The 20,882-nt window shown below is 32.5% G+C and overlaps 2 protein-coding genes across 2 annotated transcripts in view; one reads left to right on the top strand and one right to left on the bottom strand.

Annotated features, from left to right (window-relative positions):
- Positions 1–3,278, top strand: part of LOC111087164 (amiloride-sensitive sodium channel subunit alpha-like) — a gene marked incomplete at its 5' end in the record, with an annotated part of 19,817 nt that extends 16,539 nt beyond the window's left edge. The window contains 3 exons of the mRNA XM_022392839.1: positions 386–471; positions 1,900–1,975; positions 3,064–3,278. Of these exons, the coding sequence (XP_022248547.1) occupies positions 386–471; positions 1,900–1,975; positions 3,064–3,258 (357 nt within the window). The remainder of the gene's footprint in view (positions 1–385; positions 472–1,899; positions 1,976–3,063) is intronic.
- Positions 3,279–8,236: 4,958 nt separating this feature from the next.
- On the bottom strand, positions 8,237–20,217 carry LOC106465026 (polyamine-modulated factor 1-like). Its single transcript, XM_013925216.2, has 5 exons — positions 19,889–20,217; positions 16,935–17,144; positions 12,679–12,877; positions 10,915–11,019; positions 8,237–9,234 (listed from the first exon to the last, which is right to left on the bottom strand). The coding sequence occupies exons 1-4, from the start codon at positions 20,074–20,076 to the stop codon at positions 10,942–10,944; spliced, it is 675 nt and encodes a 224-aa protein (XP_013780670.1). The 5' UTR covers positions 20,077–20,217; the 3' UTR covers positions 8,237–9,234; positions 10,915–10,941.
- Positions 20,218–20,882: the final 665 nt, after the last annotated feature.

The raw sequence follows: 20,882 nt of genomic DNA, 5'->3' as shown, positions 1-20,882 counted from the left end.
TGTATCTTTAGTGAGAAAAGCCTAACAATCAATACTTTTCATTTAGCTCGTATACATTCAAACTCTATATATATATAAAATATGGGTGTAGGCGAAGATATGGGGGGGGGGCAGTTGTGGTAGCACTTCCTAAATTGCATTACATATTTATAAATCGTTATATTTTAAGGGTATGAAAACAGTTTCAGATATCAAAATTCATTACTTTCAATAAAAAGTCACAAAATTTCCCCCGGAGGGCAGACTGCTGGACCCCCAACGCTCAAGTATGGCTTAGCCACTTTTTTACTTTAAAAATATCCCCCCCCCCTATAGATTTCTGCCTACGCCGTTATATAAAATAATTAGAAAACTAACGTACTTATATATGGTTAATTATGTTTAGTCACGTTTCAAAAGTGAATCGATCTTCGAAAGATGGACCGAAACTGCTCGGAGGAAAATTGGACTTTCAACTTTGGAAGAAGAAAGGTAAACCTTACAAACATGGAAGACACAAGATGTCCACAAATCATGTACTAGGTATTAAAATATCACATCATGAATGTATCGGGTTGGTCTGTGGTCAATAAATATCGTCTGTGGTTAGGTGCACAAAGGCTCATCTATGACACTGTTGACATGACTACTGAACATTGCACGACAGAAACCATGCAGTGTATAAAGTTTGTATAACTGTCACGAGATTTAAGGTTCGACCGAACCGTGTGTATTAAGAGCGGTTTCATAGATTAAAAAATGAGTATTTGTTTTGAATTTCGCGCAAAGCTACACGAGGGCTATCTGCGCTAGCCGTCCCTAATTTAGCACTGTAAGAATAGAGGGAAGGCAACTAGTCATCACCACCCAACATCACTACTCTTTTATCAACGAATATTGGCCGTCACATTATAATGCCCCCACGGCTGAAAGGGCGAGCATGTTTGGTGTGACGGGGATTCGAACCCGCGACCCGCAGATTGCGAGTCGAGTGCCTTAACCACCTGGTATAAGAACTAATTCCTTATCCCCTTAAGTTCACTAAATCTGACACGTGTAGATCTCTTAGAATATATATGTATTACTGCAATCTATATACAAGTACTTGTTTCCTGGATGATCTCAAAAGATATGTCCACTAACCATGTTCAATGTGGTGGACATGTTACGTTATGCCTCTTAACTGTGGTCAATGTGGAATGTACATCGATGACTTTTAACCATATTTCACGTGAAATACCATAGTTTCCCAAACCTTTGTTTGGCCGCTTGTTTTATGACAAATCTACACAAATGGCTATCTGCGCTCCATCCACCACAGGGAATTGAACCACGAATGGTAATGTTGTAAGTTCTAAACCTTACCAGTGATCCAATGGGGGTGGAAAAGTGATATACATAACATGCTATGCCCTTTAATCGTGTTCAAGTGAGATGCGTCATGCTATGGCCCTTAACCATATTGAAACTGAAACAAAGTAACACACTTCTCTTGTAATTGTTATTTATCTAAACAATTCTTATATAAAAAAGTAATTGGTCTTTATTTGAGAAAATGTTTTTTTTAAAAAAATTCGAGGTGTTCAGAAATTATGTTCTCGGCTGGAGACATCATGAAAATGTTGGGTTGGCAAATGGTCATCATTTTTTTTTGATTTGTATAGATATACAAACTGGTTAGATTGAAAATCTTTCATTAAATTGTAACATCTGCAGCATAAAATTGAAAAACAAAATCCCACATTGAGACTAATTATATAGCTGTGTGTGTGTGGAATCTCAGTTACATTGGTGTTGATGTGGTTTTAAATGGTTTTTATTATCAAATCTTTAATGAGCACTATATCTAAAACAGCTTACTTTCAACCATTCAATATGTTATCCGCTACACTGTGTTAAAGACTTTTTATTTCCTTTTAGGAGAAATTTAGCAAGAATTAATATCCATTTCAGCACCAAAATCCACGTGACTTACACACAGTATCCCAAGTTTGAAGTAAGTGTAGTTTTTGAAAAAAAAAAAGTTGTAATTAAGTTATTGATAAAGTTAAAAACTGGAAATGTTTATGATACCAGAATAAAAAGCCAGTGAAATGATGCAATGCTTTATACAGAGGTCTAGTATATTATACTAAAATTATTTCCAAGTCTCACTACGTCATTACAGTCCATTTATGCTCTGTTTGATGACTAAGCACCTTGATGCAGCATAGTTTCTATGACATTAAGCTCCTTCAAAAGAATGTCATATTCAAAGCACACCATTCCACATGCATGCTTTCAATAATTCATATAGTTTACCAAGACAACAGTTTCCCAGCCCCCATTTATATAGTACACAGAAATTTATAGGCACTGCTCCCAGCAATTTGACCAGTACGTCTTTGTAAGGAATATCGTAAATAATTGTTCCATTCCCTTGCTGATTAAGAAATGCACCAATTGAAAGGATATGGCATGGAAGTAACTTGGGTACACGACCTCCGTTTTTATATCCAGATGAAGAATATTTTTAATTCTGTTGCTTCAGGCATTTGGACAGCTTTTGCATGGATTTTCACCTGTTTCAAGATGCTACACTTTGCTTATCACAGCAGTACGACTTGTTTCAGGTTTATTTCTGGATGTTCCTGAAGTCCCAACTTAATCCATATTCCCCTGTTTTCAATGCCATTAATCACAAAGGATATCCATGTCTTGAAAGTTCCAAATGTCCAATCTGAACATGTCTTTATGACCTGAGTGTATGAATATTTTGCATCAGAAAGGGCTGTTACGTACTCTTCTCAGAAACTGTCAATTTTTGTTGAATATCTACAAAATACCAAACAAAGTCATATTGTAGTTCTGACATTCCACCAGCTTTGTGATTGTCATGTTCTTTGCTGATTTATGCATTCAAAATCGTTTTCATATAATGTTGTCAACCCTCTGTATTTGTCCTTTAAAAATTGTGCTTTATTAAATTGATTTTTTATAGCAATTTATATTAATGTCATGTACAAAGTGTGTCTTATAGTTATCAAGTCCTTTTTTACTAGTCGTATGAAAAGCTGAATCATATATAAACCTTTCCCCTCACAGGAAATCGAATTATTCAGTTATGTTGGAGGTTATCTGGGAATGTGGCTGGGAGCATCCCTTTTTACTTGCCTGGATTTTATTGACAATTTCCTTCAGAAGGTCAAGAAGAAGAAGGCTGTTCTAGCTCAAGATAATCCAGAAGGGCACAAGTCCTCAAAAGTATCTAGAATTGCATTAAGTTCAGTTGAGAATTAAAAATTATTTTTTTTTTTGGGGGGGGGGGGGTAGTAGAGGATGAAGTATTCAATATTTGATCTTATATCCCATATAAAGAACAAAATCACTTTTTTACACATCACAGAACTCAAAATCCTGCTTTAAAGGCTCTGCAAAATGAATATGAAAATAGGATATGAACATATAAAGTCAAATCTATAAATAGATAAAAGTAGCTTGCTCTGTCTCTGGATAAAAAGATTTAAAGTTTTATTGAGAAAATGTAAGTAATTTTATCTGAATAATATTCTTAGTGCTGCCAGCAGCCATGCACAGAAATTGTTCTTATGTATTGCACCTGGTTCTACAATAAAACACTTATTGCACACCAAGATTGTGGCTGTACCATTACTCCCTTGTAGACTGATAAGAAATGTTACAGTTATTGTTTTGGCCAGTTTGTAAAGTATTCCTAAAAAAATTCAATGACAATTATTATGGATTGTGTTGACTTTTATTCCCAGACACAAGATATGTCTACTTCTTATGTTTAACAAAGCCACACATCTGTTGTACAATCTCAAACACAAAATGTTTGATAAAAGTTTACTTGTGTTTCACTGTCAACCTAATTCAAAAACTGCTTACTCAAACGTACTCATGTTAGAGCTACCAACACTGACCCACTGAGTGTGAAACTTACACAACTGACCTATTCTCAAGCTCACAAATGTTTACATTTCCTACAGCCAAAAAAAGTTTAAGATATTTCGAATTCTAATTCATAAGGCCTAAAGGGTAGAATAAATAGAAACATGTTTTTTTATGTAGCATAAAGTATTAGCTGGGCCTGAACAGCATCACCTTTAGAGTAAAAATTCAGAAAACCAATTACACCCAAGAAAAGAATTATGTTTAAGAAAACTCATATTATGCCAGAATTATATTTATTTAGTGCTGGGCAATGCCAAGTATTCCTAAAAAAATCACATTGGGCACATAAAAATTTAAAAGGATGAGTCCAGTTAGCATGAAAACTATTGCAGTGACTGTCTTACACTAGATAAAATAACAACGTCACTTCCAACCAGTAGAATGGCCTGAAACAATTGCAACTGCATGGTTGTTATTGAGATTGCCTATTGGCTGATTCCACTTTTTCAACCAGGTTTCGATTTCAAACTAATAAAAAAAAATCACAGATCAGTGATTTGTTATATAACCTACTTCGGTCAGTCCTAGTTATCAAAATCATGAGAGGGGCTACGTATATTGAAATGACATTTATGTCTTGCTTATAATTAATCAACAGTTTAGCTCCATCACTTTTCAACCTGGCTAAATCTCTACACACATATATATATATATATAATTATTACTACTACTCAGCTTATCCTATATCTAGGCCTAGACCTAGACTAAAATTAGCAGCAACAAAATCAACATAAGTGTCCTAATGCTAATAAGATGGCCTTGATAAAGTCTTATCAAGTGACTAAGTCTTGAAAGTTAAGTTCTAAGCTATGTAATGCTTTATGTTTAGCATCATTTCTACAGCAGAAGCACCTGCTTTTCACTAATGTATACTTCTATGGATCTGTACAATCCAAGCACTATACTTAGGTCTAGATCTAAAACAAATCAGAACATATTAATATGCAGCTTTAATTTGACATTTATACTCACAACCACATAGGAACAAATCTAGACCTATCTACATCTAGGCTAGTCTATTAAAATCTAGACTGCAGTCATGTGATGGTACTTGACTGATGTAGGCAAGCCCCAAATACAAAGTTGGTTGTGATTATGATGAGCATTTGTTGTGAATGTCCATGTATTTGAAAAGAAAAAAAAACTTAGAAATGCATGAACACTTAAAATTGTCTCAGGAAAGTATTTTTTCTGGCACCCAAAAATTTCTAGGTGACACTTGAAAAAGTTTGCAACCTGTATAAGTTCATTATCTGTCAGAAAACAAGTTTATATTTACCCCTAACACTATCTATCATGAAGATAATGCAGACATTACACTACAGGTATTTTTACCCTGCATTACTGGTGAGTGTTTAATAACACAAGTAAACACCCTAATGGGGGAACTTGGGGGGGGGGGGTGCCAAGCATGGTGATTTTTACCCAACTTTGTATTACATATTACTGAAAGAAACAAAACAAATAAGTAAATTTATTTCAGTAAAATCTCTACACATCAATGAAATCTCGAAATTAACTGTTTCGTATCAAAATGCAAATTTGTTCTCACGCAAACAATTTACTTATCCATACATTTTACACATAAATACAAAACTACAGTTAGTAATAAATCTTAAAATAACCCACAGTTTTCTTACTTTTTACCATCAACAATTATATGGAAGAACAATGATTGCCAAGCTCAAGTGTCTGTTTTCTAAAATTTATTATAAAATGACAAATTTTATAGGGAAAAAAAAAGTCCATGATGTTTTTTGACTTCTTCTTCAGCTTGTTCATTCTACTGGTGTGAGCTATGTTGAATGAAAGTGGTGGCTAAAAATGTTCATTCTACTGGTGTGAGTATGGTAAAGCGGTAGAATGAACATTTTTAGCCACCACTTTCAATTACCATATCTCACACCAGTAGAATGAACATTTTTAGCCACCACTTTCATTCAACATAGCTCACACCGGTAGAATGAACATTTTTAGCCACCACTTTCAATTACCATAGCCCACACCAGTAGAGTGAACATTTTTAGTCATTACTTTCAATTACCATAGCTCACACCGGTAGAATGAACATTTTTTAGCCACCACTTTCATGTGAGCTATGGTAATTGAAAGCGGTGGCTAAAAATGTTCATTCTACTGGTGTGAGCTATGGTAATTGAAAGTGGTGGCTAAAAATGTTCATTCTACCGGTGTGAGCTATGGTAATTGAAAGTGGTGGCTATTTAATTCTCTAACTCAATATTTAGTTTTGCATCGAGGGAAGTACATTACAAAAAGTATAATTATAATGTTTGTGAAAGCGTTTAGACATTTATATTTAACTGAAAAAGTTAAACTACTTATAAATACTATTTCATTAATCCTACAACACTATACAAATTTGGTTGGAATAAGTTCATACTATTCTTGTAGTACTATTATTTACTATACATTCTAAAATCATTATTTTATTAAATCTTCATAACACTTTTATATCTATTAAAAATTCACTAAATTTTGGTATGCATGGAAGCAATACAAATGCTCTTTTACAATGTACACACTGTCACGAGTTTGCTTCAACGGATTAAACGTACACATGAAAATAAACAAATGTTACAATTTCAAGTTATAATATACTGTAAATGAAACTTTGTTAGATTTCATTTCAAATTCTCTGTTTTATGTATTATTTATAAATCATCATTCTCTTTTTTTCCTTCATAAGTTTCACAAAATTAGAGTTTTTAGTAACACTACCCTTTTTTTTGAAGAATGATACTAACAACTTAGTGTAACATAAATAGTCTCGTGTTTAAAAAAAAGCACTATATTAACCTGTTAAATTTATGTCTATAAAAACAGTTTTATGTATAATAAACACAATGGTGTGTGAAATCATCAACAGCTTCCGATCAAAGCAAGCTTCCTTTGTAGAACAAAATTTAAAAAATAACACAGTGAATAATGTAGTAATGTCATGAACAAAAATTGGAATGATAGGAATTCAGTGAATTCCTCAATTAGGTATTCTCATAATTAAATATTTTCAGCCATGACCTTAATAATATCTTACGAGGTTCAGCCAGAATAGGAGATTTGGGTTAGTCCTAATTGCACATACCGAGCTAAAACTGCAAAATAATCAAAAAATATATAAAATAAAGATGTGAAGGATAATGTATAGATGACCAAGTATCTTAACCAATACTGTCCAATGAAAGTGACGTTTAAGAAAGAATGAAATATAACTTGGCTTGCAAAACACAAAAAACTAGTTCTTCACTAATTTCCTGTCCCTCGTAAAGTTAAGCATAAGACAAGAATTATAAAGTACAAGCAAAACATACTTTACAAAAAAAACTTAATCTAGTTGAGCCGTTATCTTTGTTACAAATCAACCGTGCAAATATTAAAGCTATTGTCACTCTTTGCTGTCATGTTAAGCAATGACAGCAAGAGGAAAGAAAACGTACATGTATTAGACACAAAAATGTTTTAAAAACAGCTATCTAGTATGCTATTAATTACATTATCGTGTATGATGAAATATCCCAGATAGCTAGAGACATTTATTTGAAGAATCTTACAATTTCTATTACATTTTAAATATATTTCACTTTAATTACTAACTGTCAGTAAGTTAACAATAAACATGACTTGTTATTACAATAAGTTTAATAGTGTAAGTCAGTCGTAATCAGTGGTTGCATTAACACACTTTGTATATCAGAAACGAAGATGCTTTGTAACATGTTCCAGAGATGCAAGTTACATATTACTTTCACGTTGTTTTTTTATTCTTTCCACCACTACAGAGAGGTACTGATACTCTTTAGGAATGTCCATTTTCTAGTCAAATTATTTCAACTAGCAGAAACGACACCCTATGGGCGTCTGTTTGTGCTACTAGTTTCTAAGCACAGTATTCTTACCTCACTAGAAAAATTTGGAAAAAGTGAAAATTTTTTTAAAAAAGTAGTTTTTTCTGGGAAGTACTGCACGGGAAAAGTGTTCGGATTGCGCTCTTTAGTAATATGCAACTCACTGCATCAAAATGATTCAACGTACAGCTCTCAAAATTATCATAAATTTTACTGATATAAATTGTAACTTTTCATATATTAAAATTGGTACCATTTATAGAGAAAAAAAAAGTTTTTTAAGAACTCCAGTTTCTCAGTACTACATTCAAAAATCACAGTAAAGATATAAACAAATCCTCACATACAGTCCTAGTGAAAGTCTTGTTTTTTGTTGTGAGAAGAATACTTTTATTTAAAATTGTGTTCTATTATAAAGAAATGGTTGTTGCACATACCACGGTTATATTTCTAATTGTCTGAATCTTGAATACCCAAGTGCAAATTTTTTTTAATATTTTTTGTTTGTCATGTAAATCAATAGGTGGCGCAAGTGTTTCGTTACACACACTTTCACATATATACTGACATGCACAATATATCCATTATTGTAAGAACAATACCCATGTTGAAAGAAAAAAATTATAATATATAGAGCAAATAATTAATAAAGGAGCAGAAAAGTACATGAGCCCATAATAGATTCATGGAATTTTGTGAACAGTTCTAGTTCTCGAATTCATATTATCATACAGAAGACAAATGCTTATTTATTGAAATGATAATTTAACATTTCTTTAGATTATAAATTAAGTAACTAGAGAGAGTATCATTAAAGAAAATTTGAATGATGATGAAGAGTTTTCTTTCAAAGATGAGAATGAAGAAAGTGGTGATGTTGATCATGCTGAAGAAAAAGAAGAAGCAGAAGATTCATAACATGTGGAATTTAACGTAGATCAAGGAGATGAGAACACTGAAAACAATAAACCTCAAGATCTTTTATGTCGATGTTGGACTATGGTAAACTTGACATTGACATCATTAAACAGTGGTGCTTTTGATGGTACAGCTTGTATTCAAGATGACTATTTCAACCTCTTAGTAAATGAGAACTTATCAATTACTTCTTGGTGAGTGAGACAATTTATCAGCGTGATTAATATGAGAGAACCAAAAAAAGGAAAATTGACATTTCTTATGGGTATTATTAAGAACCTTAAGTTTGAAATGTATTGTTCAACTGATCCATTATACAGTAATCCACTTTACACATATCCTCTCCTCACAGGGCTTACAAAGTTGGTCAGCAGCGAAAAGGTTAATTCTTTTCACCGTCATATAATTTTCAATAAAACTGAGATCTTTTGTCTGCATTTTGCTTTAACTGGACAATAGGACACCAGTACTCTTTCCTGTGAGATTGATGGTGAAAATCTTCTGTTTTACAGAACTCACCCTGTGATGGAAAATAAAAAAAAAGCAAAGGAAATATAATAGGCAAACTAGAAAATGTTCAAAAATTACTACAGTTAGTAGATAATAGATAAGAAAATTAAAATTATGATGGTTTTATGTTTTTGTGTAAAAATCTAAGAAGACCCATTTTTTTTCAAAATGGTTTGGTCCCCAAGATTAAAAAAAATATTTTACTGCCTCATACACTGGTAAAATATACAACACAGTGGGTTGTCGCAGCACAATGCACACATATACAACACAGTGGGTTGTTGCAGCACCGTGCATGTATACGACACGGTGGGTTGTTGCAGTACCGTGCACATGTATACAACACAGTGGGTTGTTGCAGCACTGTGTACACATACAACACAGTGAGTTGTTGCAGCACCATGCACACATATACAACATGGTGGGTTGTTGCAGCACCGTGCACATGTATACAACACAGTGGGTTGTTGCAGCACCGTGCACGTATACAAACACAGTGGGTTGTTGCAGCACCGTGCACGTATACAAACACAGTGGGTTGTTGCAGCACCGTGCACGTATACAAACACAGTGGGTTGTTGCAGCTCCGTATACAAGTACAGTATCGTAGTATATGCAGTACTGTATGTGTATAATACGGTAGTCTATACATTGACAAAATAAACACACTTTATAGATTTTTTGGGCAGGCCATTAATTACACTATCTGGCTGGTAGGCACCACTTACAGAGTGTCAAAAAAGAATAAAGTCAAAACAAAATAAATGTTATAAATCTGGTAAAAATGATCTAGATATTCAGATTTGATCAAGGTCATATATAAATAACAAACAAAACACTGTGGCTACATAATCACACTAATCTCCGGACCCTGAAATTAAAAAAATCTACCTCATACCAGACAACAAGTACTTTACAGTATCTAAAACAATTTTTTTCTGGCAACTGACATGTACAGCAAGCCTAACTCACATGTTATAGCTTATACAACCTAACACACATTTACCTTACCTAACAGCAGACATTTTAACAACATCTAGAGCTTATCTTGCCTAACAGCAGACATTTTAACAACATCTAGAGCTTATCTTGCCTAATAGTAAACATTTTAACAACATCTAGAGCTTATCTTGCCTAACAGTAAACATTTTAACATCTAGAGCTTATCTTGCCTAACAGCAGACATTTTAACAATATCTAGAGTTTATCTTGCCTATCAACAGATATTTTAACAACATCTAGAGTTTATCTTGCCTAACTGTAAACATTTTAACAACATCTAGAGCTAATCTTGCCTAACAGTAAACATTTGAACAACATCTAGAGCTTATCTTGCCTAACAGTAAACATTTGAACAACATCTAGAGCTTATCTTGCCTGACAGTAAACATTTGAACAACATCTAGAGCTTATCTTGCCTGACAGTAGAGATTTTAACATCTAGTTTATCTTACCTACCTGAAAATGCTTGGTTTATACTATCTGAAGCAACTCTTTACTTGACAATAAATAAATCTAACTTAATGCAATTCTACATGACAGAAGACAGTTAATGGTATCTTACGTAAGCCTAGTTCACTTGAAAGTCAATAACTTACAATGTATTGCAGTAACAGTGATAAATTTTTTAACATTCATTTAGAAGAGAAAACTTGTGAAAAACATTTACTTTGTTCGTACAATTACTTACACATTTCAGATCATAACTTAGCAATATTCATCCTTCAAAATCAACAAATGTGTGCAGATCATTCTCAAGTTTCTCCAAGGACAGACCACTACAGACTTTTGCAAGCTGTAAAAAAAAAAATGCTGTGATTTTTTATAACAATTTTCTCTTAATACATTCTTAAAGCTTTTACACCACCTTAACAATATATAGGTGTTGTATGTATCAGAGAAATCAAAATTACTTCATCATTAAAAAAAGTATAAACAATTTATTTTCATTTTCTGTAAGAGCAAGAGATTGTTTTGACTCAAGTATTACACAAATCTGAATTGAGCCGACAACTAGATATACAGATTAGCATTGATTTAAAGCAGTTTATATCTATTTGTGGTTAAATCTTTTTATTTGTATCAATTACTATCGCTACATAATCATGACAAGAACTAACACTACATTAACTAATGCAAGTTGTTATGTAAGAATAACTGTATGTATGATACATACTGCCACAATTTAAAAAATACTCAACTTTTAAATCTGACAAATGTATATAAGCTATTAATTACTGTTTTATACAAATATGGTATTAGAAACAATTATTGAAATACACAGAGAAGTGTAGAAAACAACAAGTAGTTGCAAACAACTGGTCAATTTATCACTAGTACGGTACATTATCAAAGAAAATAAACAAAAATCACATAAATTGTAAAACGAGCTAGTATTTTTGATTTGCTTCAAATAGAGCAATACACCTAGTTTTTGTACTACCATAAGTTTACCATATAAATTGTGAAACAGTGATCTATATGTTCTGTATTTCTTCCCTCAATCCAGCCAAGCTTTAGGGTTGCCATTTTACATTCTAAGCTTTCATATAAGCCCCTACATTCATTCTTAATAATATTCAAACTAGACTATTGCCTTCTCTATAAATAAAGTCAATTTTGAATCCAAGTGTTTATGGGGATCTACTGCGCATGAAGAATGTGTGGCCTTCTTACCGGTGGAGGGCTATCATCACATGATGATTACATCATGCAGTAGTATAGTTCATGTTAGAACATCCATCGTAGGTAGTTGATAGCTCAAGGCTAGCAGCATGTGCAAAGAACAGCTAATGTGCAAAGAGAGGTAAACATATCATTTTGAAACAGTATTTGTATAGGAATTGTGGCAGTGTCTAATTGGTTGAATGACAACCAATCAGTGTAAACTATCAACACATGACTACAGTCTGATACTTAATTTTCATACAAAAGTGAGGGAGCAGTCTCCATAATGCTTGTATTTCATAAACTCAAAGCTGATAAAAGATGTTTTAAGAACATATATTGTAAATGCTATACTAAACTTGTATATATATAAGACAGAACATATTGTAAGCATAACGAACAAATTTAATACACACTACATACTGTCGAAACATGTAGTATATATATAAAATTTTTTCATCATGCTTAAAAATCGTTGTCTCTTATATATATAAAAGTAGTCCTAGCATAATGTGCTTCCCTACACAAATGCTATACTAGCTGATTTAGTATTGGCCTTATCAGTGGTTGAGATCAATCCCTCGGACTAAACCCCTCATCTCAAACACACATACGTACCCACAATAAAAAATTGGAAGAGCCTTGCAATTACCATAAACAATAATGTGTGTTAGAAAGAATATGTTTCCATTTTGTGTATCATACTCAGCACTTAATTCAAACATCAGTACATATACGAAACTGATTCAATAACAAATACTGTCCTACTTGCAACATAAACACAAACCTCCTCATACTGATTGTACTTCACTTTTGCTTCTTTTTCAAGATTAGTAATTGCCTGACGTCCAACCTGAACCTGTTTTTCTAGCTTGTCGTTTTCTTCCTCTAACTGTTTTACTAAATTCAAGAGTTCGGTTCGATGTACAGTTTTGATAGGATAATAATGGTCTACAATATCCTTATCTGGAACCCCAGTAGGTCTCCTGCAAAGAAAATATCAGAAGTTTTTCTTAATTCTTAACACAAAACAATAAATTCATACTACACGAAACAAAATTAATCATACTTTAATGTTTATATGTTAAAATTAAGCACCTGCAAAGTTATGACATCCATCTCTTCAAACTAGTAAATTTATCTTTCTACACACACACACACACACATATTCTTTACTTTTATAATTACAACAAATAAGAATTCTTAAATTATGAAATTAACAGTAGATTAACAAACAATTTATAAACATAATGAAGTGGTTTTATTCTGGGGAACATAATAGATGTTCTGACACAACATTAGCCTGTCTTCTTCAGTAGTATGTTCTCCAGAATAGAACAACTTCATTATGCTTATCAATCGTTGTTTGTCAATTTACTATTATATTAGCCTAACATGCTCCCATACATGAGTAATTAGCATTACTGTTAAGATGAATCAATCCCAGAGTTAAAAGTTTCCTTTTTAAGCCAAAAAGAACACATTACATAATTAGAAATGGATTTAAATAAACATCTCAACAGCCAAATCCCTACCATATTTCTCAAACTAGATGTAGGATTTTTCTTTTGTACTCAAGATATATCTGTGAGGTGTCAATGACAACTTGACTCGGACTCTAACAAGTCAGAGTGCAAGGTGTTGTTCATGTGTTGAATAAACATATTTTTTCCATCATACAGGTTACATATTGCATGTACATACCCTCCAGAGACTCTGAAACACGTTTACAGTTTTTTTTCAATATCCCTGTATAATATATCTGATATTTACTTTCCTCTACTACACAGCATGATTTATCTTGGTTTGCAGTACATTCATCAAATCAGAAAACTATGCATTACTTACGATCCCTTGGTTCTACCACTTAAACAATTTATGTTTGACCTTTTTTGACCTGTGTCAAAACCACCCTATGTGTGATTTACTATTTTTAAAGTGACCTTTCACAGTGGAATCCAACTTGGGTTTTTCAGGTTCTCTGGCTCCTCCCTCAACCTTTGTTTTTGTGTTAGGGATTCTGTACACATTTTCTGATATAAAATAATAAAAGCATTACAGAAAAAATGTCTCCCTGGATAGTAAACAAAGTTGACAGTATTTGGAAAAGATAGCCTAGTTACTTTATGTCAATAAATGCCAAACAACCAACCAATCATTGCCATTTATGTAATGTAAAACAACAGCTCCTATAGAAATTTGTAAGGAATCCCCACTAGTAAAGTGGGTTCATTCCCAAACAAAGCTTTCTGGTACTTTTTATTATTCTGCATGGAGATTTGAACTCCTTGTGATATTTGGAATCTCAACTGCCCACCAGCATGGCTAAATTCACACTAATTTCCAGGATATGAAGGAGTAAAACCCATATTGCAACCCAAAATCATATACAAAATACAGTACAAGATGGATATATTGTGAAATACAAGATCTGGTTCCTCAGATATTTAAACTAAGTTTTCACCACAGTTTTTAACGAGTTCTGTCAACAGATTATTGTCTGAAAAAAAGAAAAGTATTCTTAGAATTATATACAAAATGTTTTGGTATTATCAAGTTTAATAGTTCCCTTTCTGAAACCACAAATTTATGCATACGTTAGTACTGCAGCATGTCCAGTCATGATTGGCTTTTTCGAGACAGTTCTTGCTAGGAATCACAAACAAATACTTGTTAAGTCAATCGTAGGAGCTAGTCTCATATGTGAAGGTTGAGACAGCAGTTGTAGCAATAACAGTGGCAGTATCACAGCATAGCACATAAAAGAATATAGACAAATCTATGTTCTTATCTCGGTTTCAGATCAACAAAGATCTAATATTCATAAGTGCTTTTATGTGACCAATCATGAACATCTCAACTTCTTGCAAGATGAATGCTGTCCAGGATCCCCCTAAACTCCACATCTTCATGGCCAAACACTATTAAGGAGAGAGTTCTATTTGGTAATAATGTTTTTTAGGTTGAAAAAAAAATTATCAAGCCCTTTATTGGAGTAGTTTTTATTCTAACTTGAATATCAGAAGCCATGAAACCTCTCTGTAGCTTACAAAATTCAGTCTCATTGATTCACAGAATGGCTGTTAAAAATTAAACTTAGAAAGGACTTGTTGCAAATGTAATCGCTGAGATTCTGCCTCCATCTAGGTGTACGACTATGGTGAACCAAAGCTGAAGGGGTACTTAGATCTATTTATCTATATTTTCAGAGTAACAAATTTAGTGCCTTATTTTTATTTTGTCTTATTATAACTTGTTTCACATGTAATATTGTGCTCAGATTTGGTCTCACTACTGCAGGAAGGATAGCGAACTGTTAAAAAGAGCAAATAATTATGTCAAAGTTTGCTTTTAATAGTTCATTTAATTCCCATCTGTAAGAATACATTTTACCACAAGCTTATTAGTTTAGTTTGACAACTTCGTATGTACAATAAAATTCATTTTAATTTTTACACTCAGGTCATGGAAGTGTCATGATGCAGTTTTCTAAATGTGCTATTCTATCAACTGTTCCTGTGGTAAAGCTGGAAATTAACTGGATATGATCAATTACCTATGAATATCAATTAGTGTCATATAAAGTAATCAAAATTCTGATTAGCATCATAAACATCACAAAAATAAAAAACTAATCTAAGTTACTGCTTCCAATTATTCCAACTACCCAGTATTCTATATACTGCAATTACGATGATATTTATTTTTGGTTAGTGTAAGTTTGTTCAGCTTAATCAATTAGGGTAATGACTCGTGAAAATAATGAAGTATTCAAAATCAGGGTTTCTGATTAAACTTATTCCAACTATCAAAGTATTACCATTACAGTTGTTTGTTGTTAAACACAAAACTACTCAACAGGCTGTCTGAATTCTGCCCACCACGAGTATCAAATCCCAATTTTTAGAATTATAATTTGTTTTTGAAACATCTTATGAGAGAATAATCAATTAGTTAAATGCAACTGATTAATGAACTTGAAAACTGATCAGTTATCACTAATCACCCAGCAGGTAGGAATGTAGTTTTCAGTTGATATATGAAGTTGTGTAAGATTCAAATACACATTCTATGTATTTTAAGTTGCAGAGAACAGTAATGTGATAATTTATTATCTTCAGTTGTACACAAGTATGAAATATTCTCCTAAATTTCTGCTGTCAACATTTCAGTACATGTATTTGCAACTTATTTGTTATACAGTTAATATTAAAGCATATGATTGACAATCACATTGTTCCGCTTCATATAAAGTGAACCATCTTGAGGCTTTATATTTTTTAATCTTATTTGAAATGATATCAAAGTTAGTATGACAACAACCCACACTAAAGAAAAAGTATTCCAAAAAAAAAGTTGTTTTTAAAACCATAAAAGAATTTCAGTATTTTAATTCTTATTTCAGAAACTTCACTATACTACACACTTAGTTATCTGTGTTTAAGTTAAAAGATTCATACATTATGATATTCACAACACCCGATGTCAAAAGAGAAATAAAAAATATATATAAAGCAGTATTCAAAATAAAAACAGAGATGTGAAGTTGATAAATATGTACAGTATCTCTACTAGGGTAAAGGTGTAGTTACTGTACAAGGAGGAAGTCTGATTTATGAGATCATACTTGTTGGTTCAGCAGGAAGAACATGGAAGAAAAAAGCCAAACTTTAAGTATACTGCTTGTGACAATTGGAAATAATGCATGAAGATAGGTTTACAGATCACTGCTACCTCACTACAGAATGTGTTAATAATTCTGAGATCAAATACACCAAAGTTGAGGTCACAAAACACCCTTCAAAAAGGTATAAAGAATCTAATAGGTACTACAAAAAGTCAATTCTGTAAAATAAATCTGCCTTTTTTGTAATACTGGTGGCACTATAAGATTTAGATAATAAAGAATAAAAGGTTTATCTCCTAAAATGGATAGAGGATATATATTTGCTTTAAGTTACTTATCATGTACATATCTTATAAAATGTTTATAAATATACAACAACATACACAATAAATAAGAGAATATAACTTATAACTTACCATGCATGGTGGTTAGCAAGATGGGCCTGCTGGCATTTCAATTCCTCCAACGTATTTAAAAACTCTATAATCTTCTCTTCTTGATACATTTGGTCTACTTCTAGCTGAATGTTCTCCTGCAGCTGTCGAACTAACTGGATGTGAATGTCCTTCAAATCCTCTGGATACTGTTTCCAAATAGGGTTGAAGTTCTGGCACAACAGTTGAAATCTATGAATAAAAAACATCAACAATCGTTGCTTTTGTATACAAAATGAAAAAACATTATGAACTTCTGATCATCAAGCTATCTACTTAAAGCAAAACTAAAATACAACCTGGTAATGAGTATAGCTAATTAAATATAGTTGACTTATGTTCTTACTTATAAAGATTAGAATGCAGTTTCAAAAGTTGGGTACTTTCAATTTTAATGATATTTTAAGCTGTAGCAGTATATTTTCATTATTTGTTAAAATAGTAGAAAAATAGAAACCAATAAAAAGAAAACTTTTAAGTCTAATTAAAATATTAACCACCCAAAATCTATCTCAAACTCCTAAATACAAGTACCTTACTTTTCATAATTTTTTCAAAACAATTCAGTTTACAGCACATTCATCCTCTCATCACATACGATTCATGAATTAATGAAACTACTGAACTGTGAAACAAATAAACTAAATGACGGGTCTTACCTACAGCTGAGTTTTAATAAGGAAGTATTTTTTCCAACTTCGCATGACTGCATAATCAGAAAAAAAGGAAAATTTCAAACACAAACTCCAGAAAATTGTAAAAGAGGTTTCTATTTAGCAGCTACCCAATGCCAAATCTTCTTCTTGTCTGTTTTTCCTACTGTTTCTATTTATAAGTGTTAGTGTGTTTTGGCTTAATATACTTAGGTATGACATTACCTAGATATCACTTATTTATATCATGAGGCCTAACATCCATTCCCAAGTACTTATTAACCTCTATTATGCATGAATAATATTTTAACCTTTATCTAAAATAATTAAGAACAAATAAATAATCAAAACTTCTCAAAATCTAATGTATTGTCATCTGTTTTTCACTTTAGATGCATGTTTTGTTTTCATTTTCAATCTAAGCATTTATGAAATGCAATGGCTAGATACCCAACAGCTAGGAACGATCTTTTAAATACTAAATACCCAGCAGTTCAAAAATTTGAATATTGAGGAGTTACAACAACAATAATAATGATGATAATAATACTAATGAAAATGTTCAAAAAAATATCATCACAAATTATACATACAAAATATCATATTGGAGGTTTATCAATATTCATAATCAAGAAATTATGTACTGCCAGGTATCTAATATTTTGAAAGCCATTCCTGACAGTCTGTAGCGAACACACATGCGAACTGACACTAAACAAGAATGATAATCACTATTCATTGTTCTAGTGCAAAATATTTATTCAGATCATTCCATCAAGCTTGAAGACGAATCAGTTTCGTCATTTACTATTACTCATTCTCTAAGACAAGTGAGAGGTGATCGAAGCTCATCAATATTTAAATTTTTGGACTGCTGAGTATTTAATATTTGAAAGATCATTCCCGGCCACTGTGTTTATAAAATCAGTCAAAATACCACTATCATTTGTGTTTTGTCAACATTCAAAATCAATTTAAATAACAAGTCATTTGAAAATAGAATTCAGCATAGAAGCAGGAGTTGATTGTTAGTTTATAAACATACTGCCTGTGTCAGAAGTAAATTTCTATGTACAAATAATCCTCAATTGCAATATTCATTAGTGCAGTTAAATTTATATAAGATAATATGTATGCTATACGTGTAAACAGCGATAGCTGAGAGAAGATGAAATAATGCTGGGTGACATCTTTCAACCATCTAGTAAAATATGAATTACAATAATTAATATAAATTGAGTTAAGTCAAATGTGGTACCTCAGTGCTCAGTGTTAGGGTCTATGCACATTCTGATTTATATCTGTTACACAAATGGAGGTATAGTCAATAAATTGCTTAAATTTGCTTAGGATATTATGATCTTAGGTGTTGCTGGCTGTGAGAAAAATGTTGCTGCTTTACAAAAAGACTTAGATTATTTAGCAAGATGGACAAATAAATAGCAGAAGACTTTTAATTACAATAAATACAAGATAATGCATGTATGTTATCATAATTTAAATTATAAGTATAGTTTTGATGAAAATAACCCTAACAGTATTATGAAAGAAAAAGAGCTTAGTGATTCTGGTTAACCAGTCTTTTAAGCAATCCAAGCAGTGCAGTGTTGTGAATTATAGGGCAATAAAAATTCCATGTTGCATACACAGAAGTGCTGAATATAACATATTATTTCTAAAGTGTTCATAATTTTATTGTACAGTATAAGTCACTGGTTATGCCTCATTTGGAGCATTATGTACAGAGGAGGTTTGTTACTAGTACTAGGAATAGGATGATACATGGAAGGGTAAGATTGTCATGTGAAGTCAGGTTAACATTTTTTTTCTTCAAGAAAAAATCTTAGAGTTGGAGAGGTTCTCATTATGTTATTCAAGAACTGATAGTGTCCATTCATCTTTTTTTCTTTTCATACTCAATGATGAGAATGGTAACACTAGGGAACACAAATATAAATGATGGAACTGGAAGGGAAGGATGAGAAGTCATTTTAGCTGAGACTGACAGCTAAATTCTTCTAACAGTAACAGGATAGCTGGCTTTTCGAATGGGTTATGTTCAGTTGTGGTGGATGCAGTAAATTTAGAGGAGTTTAACTTTAAGGAAAGGCTTGATGAATATGTAAATGATAAGGGCTGGCTGTGAATGTGTTGTTTTTTAATCAAAGTTTAGTTTTACTGGATGGGACAGCATAAAGCAGTAGATGATTAGATCGACCAACAAATATGTTATTGTTAAATTAAAAGTGAATTCGTTGCAACATTACTTCGAAAATTACTTACTTAAATGATTGCATGCACTTTGAAATTGTTTTATCAAGCGACGTCTTCAGCAGTCGAGATAATCTACTATCACTAGTACTGGAATTAGAAACAGCATCGCCTGAGGTTGAACTTCCACGCTCATCATCTGCAGCAACCAAGAAACTACCACGAAAAGATTTGTCTTCATCAGATCGCGCTTCTGACATGATATAGAATTAATCGAAAAATTTATAAGTTAAATCTGTTTGTCGAAACGACGAAACATTTAACCGTACAGCAGTGTAAAAAATAGCCTTACCAATTGCTTATCGAATTATTCCAAACAGTAAATATCAGTTCGCGCTTAAACAAGGCAACTGCAGCGCCATCTTATATTTTTCAATAAAAGGAAAACAGTAGTTATTCCATTCGTACCCAACATTCCAAATCAAGTCATTACTAATTACAAGTGCGCCATGCGCCTGACTTTGTTAGAAGTAGGGGGAATGGGGGCCAGAGTAAGGAAAACCTGCTAAAAATATACCCAAAGTTATGTGGTATGTACCCCCTTTTCCCCCACCTCCTGGTTAGGTGACTATAATCAAATCTACGTATGTAATATAAAACTTATATATATATAAATCACCTGTAATTATATTACTGCCTGAAGTGGGTCTAAGGCCGAAACGACGCAAAAGAAATCAATTAGCAAATGTAGAAGGCTTTTCTATTTAATTACTTAAATAATAACATGGTTATTTCTTATAATGCATTAAAATTTGGTCACACGTAGCCTGGTGGTCAGTGTGTTTGGTCTATGAATCTGAGAGCTCATTTTTCTCGGATCGTTCCCTCAAAAACACTCTCTGCATTTTGGGACCATGCATGTGCAATAAAAGTGACAATCAAATCTCGCTATTCGGTCAGACAAAAATAGCCCAAGAATCGGTGGTAGGTACTGTTGAATAGATGCTTTCCCTCTAATCTATCAGTTCAAAATCAGAGACAGCTATTTATAGATCGACCTTTGTGT

This window comes from Limulus polyphemus, unplaced genomic scaffold (assembly GCF_000517525.1).
Source record: "Limulus polyphemus unplaced genomic scaffold, Limulus_polyphemus-2.1.2 Scaffold1813, whole genome shotgun sequence".
NCBI classification, from domain to species: Eukaryota; Metazoa; Arthropoda; class Merostomata; order Xiphosura; family Limulidae; genus Limulus; species Limulus polyphemus.
This window is presented reverse-complemented; position numbering and strand designations above follow the sequence as displayed.